Source organism: Simochromis diagramma, unplaced genomic scaffold, assembly GCF_900408965.1.
Source record: "Simochromis diagramma unplaced genomic scaffold, fSimDia1.1 OVJJ01000385.1, whole genome shotgun sequence".
In the NCBI taxonomy this organism is placed as follows: Eukaryota; Metazoa; Chordata; class Actinopteri; order Cichliformes; family Cichlidae; genus Simochromis; species Simochromis diagramma.
This window is the reverse complement of record NW_024386751.1, coordinates 113,494-124,424: the sequence shown is the minus strand read 5'-3', so window position 1 is coordinate 124,424 and position 10,931 is coordinate 113,494. Positions and strand designations below refer to the sequence as shown.

The window sequence follows — 10,931 nt, the reverse complement described above, 5'->3', positions numbered from 1 at the left end:
TACAGTGCGAAGAGAAAACAGATCCATCAAAAACAAATTAAAGTGCTCAAATTAAACTTAGTATCCTTTTGCCATAAGCATTGTTGCATTGTGTGAAACTAAAACCGGTGAGCATTAGTTTGGTGATGAGAGAGCTCAGAGGAGAACAATCAGACAGGTTGGAGCTGACAGAAAGAACAGCTGTGAACATCAGTCTTATCCAGGGACTCTTCAACATGTGCATTGAAGGAGAGGTAGATCAAACTACCAACGGATAGATTTCACTTTATAGACTTCCTGCTGCAAGATCTCCAAGCAAAGCAGAGCAGCAGAAGGACGTGCTGAGTGTGAAGCTGTCAGCAGGGGGAATAACACAGGGCTGTGAATGAGTCCTGTCACTGTGATCAGGCTCCTCCTTCTAATCCACCAACTTAGTGTTGATGAAGACTAAACAGAGAGATCACAGCTTCTTTATACTTGCTGTAGCTCACAGTTACTCTACACTGCAGATATGACGCCTCTGTTCATCTCAGTGCTGCTGGCTGCTATGTGCCTCGGTATGAACACAACTCTGTTTCTTTGATATCAACATTGACGTGATTCTTTAACAGCACACTGATACTGTTTGTTGGTGTTTTACAGAATGCAGAGCACAAAAAGACAACGTGCTGCAAGCAAAAGGAGAAGAGACTGCTGCTGCAGGAGGCACAGTAACACTTGACTGTCTCTATAACAGCAGTGGAACAACTCCTTCTCTCTTCTGGTACAAACAGGATGGAAACAACAGCCCCAAATTCATCCTGAGTCGTGTTAGTGGGGATGATGGAAACACAGCAGACGAGTTCAAGGAGAGATTTTCATCCACACTGGATTCCAGCATCAGATCAGTTCCTCTGAAGATCCAGAAGCTTCAGCTGTCTGACTCTGCTGTGTACTACTGTGCTCTGCAGCCCACAGTGACAGGAAACAGCAAAACTCTGTACAAAAACCTTTGGAGCAAAGACAACAGAATACTCCACAACATCCACTAGAGGGAGCCACACACTGTTAAACCTCTGATTCTTGTGTCATTGGACTGATGACAAAGACAACAGAGAAATGAAGCAGTAAAGATCAGAGACAGAGACAGAGCTGCTGTGGAAGCACAAAACTATTTGATTGGCTGAGCTATTAAACTGGCCCCGCCCACTGAAGTAGAGCTCACCCAATGACATTATTTGTTGGTCATTGTGCTGCAGTGGAAGAACATTGTTCATGTGCTGTCTGTCTGGCTTTAATAACTCCAAAGACATGTTGCTGCACCTCTTTTTGCTTCTATCTCACATTATAGGTGAGTTTAAGAACAGGGATTAAAGTTTAGTTGAAGCTGCTGCATTAAGCAGATATACAGACTGCATTTCACTACTTTTCTTCTTTCTTTTTCCAGGACTAACAGCTGGAGACTCAATCACTCCTCAACAACCTGAAGTCACTAAAACAGAAGGAGAATCTGTCACACTCACATGTGACTATCATACACCTGCAACCAGTGCTTACCTTTACTGGTACAGACATGATTCTGACCTTCAGGCTCCTCAGTTTATACTCTGGAAGAGAGGAAAAGGAGGCAGTGGTGAATATATTCCTGATAAACGATATAAATCAGAAACAACAGATAAATCAACTAATCTGACCATAACAGCCCTAACCCTGGCAGACACAGCTCTCTACTACTGTGCTCTACAAACACAGTGATACAAAGTGTAGAAGAGGCTGTACAAAAACCTGAACACAGATATCTGACTACTCTTCAAAGAGGAGGGAAGTGGTATTCAAAGCACAGCTTCATATCAGATGGATTCTGCTAATTCCTGTTTTATCAGAGTCACTGTGGTTACAGCTGCTAATGAAACACTGTGGGAGGATTCACATGAGCAGCAAATCCACATCAACCACAAACCAACTGCAGGAACGTTCAGACACAATAAAAACTGTCAAACATCAAAAGCTGCTCATTTACACTATTTTATATTTAGTGGATGAGGACATGCAGAAATGCAGCAGAAGCAAAATAAACAGAGTAACAGAGGTTTATCTCTTCAAGGTAAAATCTCTGACATGAAGCTAAAAGTCCAACCAGGAAGACCATCTCATGCTTGTTCCATTTATTCTCTTTGAACTCATCACATCAGATGATGACGCTCTCCTTCATCATTGTCCTGCTCTGGTACTTTGTGATGTTCCCCCTCTGGCAGGTCCAGACTCTCCTCTGTGCTTCTGCTCTGAACAACATTTCAGAGTGCCTGGCCTTCTTGAGGTCTCTGAGCAGGATCCTGGACGCTGCATCATCTGGTAACTCTATTGTGCTTCTGAGGACTTTATGTGTCAGAGTGACTGTAACAGGGCGGCCCTTAGCGGCTGGAAACACAGTGAGATGGACCAAGGCAAGTGTAGTGGAACAAAGTATTTATTTGCTATACAGCTCTCCTTACAACAATTGGTTTGTCGAGCTTCTTCACAGCACAAAAATCCCTCCTCTAATGACAACTGGCAGCCTTAAATATGTTCAGCTGTCACAAACTTAATCATTATTCCACTCTCAAGTAAATTCTTAAATCCCAACCTTCCACCACAGTATACAATATATCAATAAGAATAAATAAATACATAAATACATTTTCACATTTACATATTAATAAATACTTCACACTTTAATGTTACACCAAACCCAATATTATAAAAACCCAGAAACCCAAGCACAAAAAGATTCACCACACTCTCTTTACCAATGGTCTCTCCCGGAACCTTTAAATGGTGTCTGGACCCCCGGGGAAACATTTGCCCAAACACCTTGAAGAGGACACAGGCAAGAAAGGTGAGTAATCATTAACTTACACTTATTTGCATCACTTTTATCCCTAGATTTCACACACACATTTGCATTAGTTTTCCTTACTGGTAAACCTCAATCACAATCTCAATCACCATTCTTCTCTCCTGACAGACAACCACCACATTCCTTGATGAGGAGCAGCTGTGCAGGATCTGAAATAAGGCTACCAACTAATTTTAAAATTCCCAATAAATAGTCAATAAATATCTAAACTTCTTGTGTGCAAATCCATGCTTAAAGTGCAATGCTAAATAAAGTGCTTGATAAGGTGCTTTTAATAAAGTGAAAGGTGTGCTCTAAAGTGGTATACAGATAATATAATATAAATAAATGCAGTAAGGGAGTCCTCTTCCTTACATTTCCTCCTCCCTCTCTTAAGTGCGAAGTGCTTCAGTCCTCTGTCATCCTAGATAAACAATCAGCAACCACATTTGACTTCCCCGGCCTATACTGGACCGTAAAGTCATAAGGCTGCAGAGACAGGTACCATCCTGCAATGCGGGCATTCGCATCCCTCATGCGGTTCAACCACTGGAGGGCACGATGATCAGTCTACAGAGTGAAGTGACGTCCCAGAAGATAATACCTCAAGGCCTCAATAGCCCATTTCATGGCCAAGCACTCTTTCTCCACCGTCGAATACCTCGTCTCCCTGTCGAGTAGTTTCCGACTCAGAAACACCACAGGCCTTCTTTCACCATCCACCGCCTGCTGAAGCACAGCACCAAGGCCAACTCCTGAAGCATCAGTTTGCAAGATGAATGGCTTGTTGAAGTCTGGGCTGTGTAGAACCGGATGTGTGCAAACTGCTTCCTTGAGGTCTCTGAAAGCTTGCTTACAGTCTTCTGTCCAACGCACTTTGTTGGGGCCTGAGCCTTTTGTGAGGTTTTTCAGTACAGTGGATCGCTCTGCAAAAGAAGGTATGGATTTCCTGTACCAGCCTACTAGACCCAGAAAACCTCTCACCTTCCTTTTTGTTGTCGGAACTGGGAAGGACAGAATTGCTTCAATCTTCCCAACCTGCGGCTTTATCTTCCCAGAGCCAACTACAAAGCCCAAGTACTCCACTTCTCTCTTGGCTATGGAGCACTTCTTGGGATTGATAGTCAGTCCAGCCATTCTGATGAAGTGTAGCACCTTCTGCAGGTGAACGACATGCTCTTCCCAGGACTGGCTGTACACCACCACGTCATCCAGATATGCTGCAGAGAATGCTGACACATCTCTCAGTACATGGTCCATTAATCGTTGGAATGTCGCTGGTGCACCTTGAAGCCCAAATGGCATGACTTTAAATTGGTACATACCAAAAGGAGTTTTAAAGGCTGTCAGCTCCCTCGCTTCTGGTGCCAAAGCCACTTGCCAGTATCCTTTACACAGATCGAGTGTTGTAATGTACCTTGCTGATCCAACTCTCTCCAGCAGGTCATCCACCCTGGGCATTGGGTAGGGATCAAACTTGGATACTGCATTCAAATATCTGAAATCAATACAGAATCTCAGGGTGTCATCTTTCTTTGGTACCAAAACAATCGGGCTGCACCACTCACTACCTGACACCTCAATGATTCCCAGGTCCAACATCAGTTTTATTTCTTTCTGCAGCACTGGCATCAACCGTTCTGGAATTCTGTAGCTCTTTTGTTGAACCGGTGCATCCTCCTTCACCCGTATCTTGTGCTGAACCAGTGATGTGAAGCCTGGTGTTTCTCGAAAGAGCTGTGGGTCCACGAGTGGTTTTATATCAGCCTGCTCAGTAGGAGACAAATGAGAAAGGTCAACTGAAGCACAAACTTCAATGTTAGTTGGAAAGAACTTCTCAGTCACCTCCGAATCCTTAACTGAACGCACCAGTAACTGATAGACCGGCTCTTGTCGGCTGTGGAATTCCTTCAACAAGTTCACGTGAAATGTCTGATTTTTTTTAACTCTGTCTGGCATATTCAGCTCATAAGTGACTTTACTCACTTGTCTGACGATCTCGTATAGGTTGATGCTTGACTCTGTAATTGCATCATCAGGTCTGCAGCAGTGTGTTCTGGACACTCTGGTGAAGAGAGGAGCTGAGCTGTCATCTGATCACCATCTGGGGGTGAGTTGAGTCAGGTGGTGGGGGAGAATGCTGGACAGGCCTGGCGTATCAAAGTGGTTCAGGTGATCTTCAACTCCCACCTCCAGCAGAGCTTTGGCAGCAGTCTGAGTGAGGCTGGGGACTCATTGCTGATGGGGCTGTGCAGAGCTTTGGCTGCAAGCTGGTTGGTGCTTGTAGTGTTGCTAACCTCCTAACCAGATCTCATTAACTCCTCGTGTTTTGGGGAATGAAAAGTCCAGCTGAAACATCCACTCTTTGTCAGATTGTTGTCTTCATTCTGGTGGTAATTCAGCTTTAATTTATGACTTATCAGTTTGTGCTTGTAGCTTCTGTTACCTCACCATGTTCTCTTGTGTCTGCTCATATCTCTGTGGACTTGAGTTACCTGAAACCTGAAGGATTCTCTCATTGTCTGCTGTTTGGAAAGGACTGACTTGTAACAGAGCTGGAAAACTCACCTGCCCATCCACTCTCCACCCACTCAGCCTTCTGAAGCCTTCACTTACCTCCCTGACACAGAAACTCTAAAAGTGAAACACAAGAAAGGACTCTAATAAATACTATATAAGCAATTCTGACTGCACTGATACTCAGCAGTCGTTCTCTCGGGCAGTTCTCTGGTGTCTCCCTGCTCTGTCCCTCTGCAGGAAACCTACTTACCTGCCCCCTGTCTTTGAACCTTCTCAAAATAAAAGCATGTAAAGCTTTAGCCTCATGTGGGCTGCGTTAGAGTCGATGCATTCCTGTAATCATGACACTGAGAGGTTGCTCCAGGGATTTAAATCATGTATTAATCGTAGTGGAGAGAAATTAATATGAATATTTCCTGTGTGAAGATGATGGTGTGATATCAAGGCTGCCACATGAAGGGGCAAAGTGAACAAGTTTATGAATACCTCAGAAAAAAAGCTTCAATGAGTATAAATGATCTTCTGATATTAACAATATCCTGGAACACCAACATGCACGCTCAGTCATCCAGGTAAGCAAATCCCAAAAAGTTGATTCTGTTCATCTGGATGTTTTCAGTGGGAGAAACGTTTCATCATCATCAGGTGACGTCTTCAGTCTCAGCTGACTGCAGGTTTCCAACCTTAGAAACAGGACATTTGCACAATGACTGAAACCAGCAGCACTGAATGAACACTGGGCTGTGAGGTCAGTTTATGATCATTAATATGCAAATTGTACCAACCATTGATCAACAACCACTGATCAATGGTCACGAGTACCACTCTCTGTTTATCATACTAAGCTGCTGTGGAATCAGAAAAGTATTTGATTGGCTGAGATGAAGTTTCAAAAAAATATTAGAGCTCCTCCCACCTGAAAGTGAAGATGCTGCTACTAGTGTGTAAAGCAGGAGGAAGTGAGAGAAGTTCAAATCCAGATCAGAGAGGAGGAGGAGAGATTCAGGGAGGAGCTGAGCTGTTACTGAACTAGAAGAGAGAGAAACCTCCACATTCAACAGAGTTCAACACAAACCATAAACTTTACCTTCATTCAACATGTTGTCTTTGGACTATTTTGCACTTTCTTTACTGATTCTCACCATTCTAACAGGTACGTTACAATCTGTGTGTTTAAAGAAACACATTTGAACTGTGATGATTTATAAAAGAATAAAACATGTTTCTGTTCCTTTAGGTGTCAGCTGTGAAGATCTCACTCCAACCAACAAAGAAGTGTTCAGTGTAGAAGGCAGCACTGCTACTCTGTCCTATAGATACTCCAAAAAAGCAACTGGAAGTGACGAGTTTTACTGGTATCGACAATATCCTGGAAAACCACCAGAGTTCCTGATCTATCATTTGGGATCAGGAAGTGTAATGAAAGAAGAAATCTCTGGACTGTCTGTTCAAGTTGTGGATGATCAAAAACAAATCGATCTCAACATCTCCTCTGCTGCAGTGACAGACTCTGCTGTGTACTACTGTGCTGTGAGGCCCACAGTGACAGGAAACAGCAAAACTCTGTACAAAAACCTTTGGAGCAAAGACAACAGAATACTCCACAACATCCACTAGAGGGAGCCACACACTGTTAAACCTCTGATTCTTGTGTCATTGGACTGATGACAAAGACAACAGACTCATTTCAGTCTCATCTTTACTCAAATCTTCATCTTTCTCTCCAACAGAAATCAACCTGTCACTGATCAATAACAACATGATAAATGATTGATCACTGATCCCACAGAGGTGGTTGTAGGTAAAGTACAGACATCCAGGACTTTTTCCATCAACTTCTTTACTCCAAAGGGAAAAAGTGCAGAGTTAACTGAACCTTGTGCTACATTAATGTAAATGAATGATATCAGCACACAGGAGCACAAACTTTATTTCAGTGTAAATCTGAATTATATTAAAATCACTTCATTAGACTGAATCAGTGAAGTCGAACACGAGCAGAGAAAAAGAGGGAAAATGAAGACATTTCTGTTTTCTGTTGGCTCCATTAGAGAGTGACTGTGCCTCTAACAGGAACATGAGCAGAGAACAGGTTAAAGTGGATTCAGCAGGTGGGAACCCTAAAATCAGCTGTAGTGGCTCAGTGTGGGGAAAAGAATCAAACTCACAATCATTTCTGCTGAGAGCTCCAGTAGATTTGATTCAAGTACAGGCTGTGATCAGCTGATCTGAGCTTCACCGCTCTTTGTAATGTGAATTCAACCAGATGTGAGCAGGTGTTTGCGAGGATTCTGTCTGTGTGCTCCAGCTTCCTCCCACAGTCCAAAGACATGCGCTTAGTGGGGTTAGGTTAGCTGGTGATTCTAAATTGCCCATAAGTGTGAATGGTTGTGTGTCTCTCTGTGTTACCCTGCCATAGACCAGTGACCTGTCCAGGCTGTGCCCCGCCTCTCGTCCTACAGTAGCTGGGATGGCTCCGCCCCCCTAAATCGGATCAGTGGAAGAGAATGGATGGATGGACGTAAGCAGATGTTTCTGGGCTGATTTGCATCCTCTACACTGACAGTACACTGATTCTGCTGTCTTTATTCTGCACTACACAGTTGGTGTGAAGGTGGAAATCAGTGAATGGATCTCAGCATCATCGGCTACAATTCATCTGAACTTCACATCGTTTACACACTTAAAGGGAGTCACATGCAAGCTTTACATTTTCAGTTCATCAGATAACTCTAACATACTCTGGTGATTAATCCATGAATGGGGCTGCCTTACATGTGTTACTGTTTAGCCTCAACCTTCCCTAAAGCTGCTTTGTGGAACAGACAGAGTGGAGTCAGGTTGGGGAGCATCCTCCAGCTCATGGAAGCTGGACGAAAAGACCAAACTGTTGATGAAATGACTTCACCTGCGTTTGTTAACACTGCTAGTTCATCAGTTTTCCCTTTTGAATCTCTGGAGACACTGCTGACCTTTGACCTTTTGTACTTATTATTATTCTTTTGATTCCTATCATAACTATTATTATGTGCTGTTATTATGTGTCATTTTCTGTGCACACTCTGTGCTCCCTGACCGTCTTATGAGTCTTACGCTCTTACAGAAAAGGTTTTTCCGACCTGTTGTAGGATTCAGGCCATTGCTCTCCACACCTCTGGTTCTCCAGTGTATATGTAGTTACAGATCTCATCACTCTCCTACTCCTCCCTTGCTGCTGACCTCACCTTCCAGACATTGTTGGAATGAGTAGGACAGATGTGGAGTCCGGCTTGAGGTACCAAGCTGTTGGAACAACTCTTCAAGAAATGGAGAAACACAAGAGATGTGACTTTAAAGCTTTTAGTGACTTCAAGTGAGCAGCAGCAGCAACCATAACTTTGTGCGAGCGCTCTCTGGAGACGTCTCAGCGAGCTTCTTTTCTACAGACAAAGAGGATTTGTGTAGCATGTTGCATATCACCCTGGGACAGATGTGTAGGAGGACTTTCTCAGGAGTTGTATCTCCTGGGAACTTGCTGTGCTTTCGGTTACATGTGATAAGAGCCACGACACACAATTCTGACTTCTCACAATATTTCACGTGTTAAACAAAGATGTTGTATCATATCTAGTACGTTTTTCTAACACCTGCTTTAACAGTCACTGTGTTCTGGTCACATCTTCCTCATAAACGAACACAAGTGGAGGAAACTCTCTCATCTACCACACACTCTCTCACGGCACCTTCAGCTATCACAGCCATGTCCAAAACATAATAGGATACGTTCAGTGCTCCCAGTGTTAATAACAGTGTAGGAACAGATTTATCTCTAAATCTCAGTGAATTATTATTTTTATTAGTTGTTCAAATACTCTCCTCCCAAAACGTTTCAGTCTGAAAGAAACACACATGCAACAAGGACAGCTGTAAAAACAACCAGCAGATGTTTCGCTGTTCATAAAGACTCTAAACAGGTTTCTGTCTGGCTCCACCCACTGATGCTGAACTCAGCCAATGAGATGGTCTCTCTCTGCAGAACTACAGCCTGATGTTGAGGAGAAGGCTGTGCAGCAGAGAGGCTGCTTAGTCTTTTCATTCTGCTGAACTTTGTTCATCTGCTGTGTGACTTCAGCACCTGAAACATGTTCCTTTACCTGTTTGTACTTTTCTCTCACTGCATAGGTGAGTGTTAGAACACAGAAAAGTCTCATTGTGACAAGATTTGATCAGAGTTATTATTAGCAGATTTCTTCATCTCATTATGCTCACAAAGGAAGAAAAAGACTGACTGACATGAATCATTCATTTGCAGCTTTGGGCTCCATGAACAGCATAAAGCAGGAACGTGCTGAAGAAGCTGTTGCAGAGCGAGGAAACATCAACCTGACCTGTACATATGATGGTTCTATCTACAATATCCAGTGGTACCGACAATACCAGAGATCCAGACCAGAGTTCCTGCTCTACATCACAGAGGGAGGATCAGTTCATCGAGCTGTGTCGGGATTCTCAGCTCACATTGACAAAACAGAGAAACGTGCAGATCTGGAGATCTCCTCTGCTGCAGTGACTGACTCTGCTGTGTACTACTGTGCTGTGAGGCCCACAGTGACAGGAAACAGCAAAACTCTGTACAAAAACCTTTGGAGCAAAGACAACAGAATACTCCACAACATCCACTAGAGGGAGCCACACACTGTTAAACCTCTGATTCTTGATGACAAAGACAACAGAGAAATGAAGCAGTAAAGATCAGAGACAGAGACAGAGCTGCTGTGGAAGCACAAAACTGTTTGATTGGCTGAGCTATTAAACTGGCCCCGCCCACTGAACCTGAGCTCATCCAATGACATTATTTGTTGGTCATTGTGCTGCAGTGGAAGAACATTGTTCATGTGCTGTCTGTCTGGCTTTAATAACTCCAAAGACATGTTGCTGCACCTCTTTTTGCTTCTATCTCACATTATAGGTGAGTTTAAGAACAGGGATTAAAGTTTAGTTGAAGCTGCTGCATTAAGCAGATATACAGACTGCATTTCACTACTTTTCTTCTTTCTTTTTCCAGGACTAACAGCTGGAGACTCAATCACTCCTCAACAAGCTGAAGTCAGTAAAACAGAAGGAGAATCTGTCACACTCACATGTAGCTATGAGACAGATGAAGATAATATTTACCTTCACTGGTACAGATATTATTCTGAACTTCAGGCTCCTCTGTTTGCTGTCAAGAAAGGAGCAAAGGGATTCAAGAATCTGTATACATCTGATAATCGATATAAATCAGAAACATCTTCTTCATCAACTAATCTGACCATAGCAGCCCTAACCCTGGCAGACACAGCTCTCTACTACTGTGCTCTACAAACACAGTGATACAAAGTGTAGAAGAGGCTGTACAAAAACCTGAACACAGATATCTGACTACTCTTCAAAGAGGAGGGAAGTGGTATTCAAAGCACAGCTTCATATCAGATGGATTCTGCTAATTCCTGTTTTATCAGAGTCACTGTGGTTACAGCTGCTAATGAAACACTGTGGGAGGATTCACATGAGCAGCAAATCCACATCAACCACAAACCAACTGCAGGAACGTTCAAAT

At 43.2% G+C, this 10,931-nt stretch overlaps 3 gene segments (V, D, J or C); all 3 read left to right on the top strand.

The window, feature by feature from the left end:
- Positions 1–320: 320 nt before the first annotated feature.
- LOC120728440 lies at positions 321–938 on the top strand (the record flags this gene model as incomplete). The annotated part of the segment is given in 2 exon segments: positions 321–536; positions 622–938. Coding segments are annotated over 2 exon segments (363 nt in total), but the record flags the coding sequence as incomplete, so codon positions are not given.
- Positions 939–6,275: 5,337 nt separating this feature from the next.
- LOC120728545 lies at positions 6,276–7,818 on the top strand. The segment is given in 3 exon segments: positions 6,276–6,506; positions 6,591–6,897; positions 7,773–7,818. Coding segments are annotated over 3 exon segments (408 nt in total).
- A 1,539-nt stretch (positions 7,819–9,357) lies between these two features.
- LOC120728466 lies at positions 9,358–9,934 on the top strand (the record flags this gene model as incomplete). The annotated part of the segment is given in 2 exon segments: positions 9,358–9,514; positions 9,645–9,934. Coding segments are annotated over 2 exon segments (330 nt in total), but the record flags the coding sequence as incomplete, so codon positions are not given.
- Between the last annotated feature and the right edge of the window lie 997 nt (positions 9,935–10,931).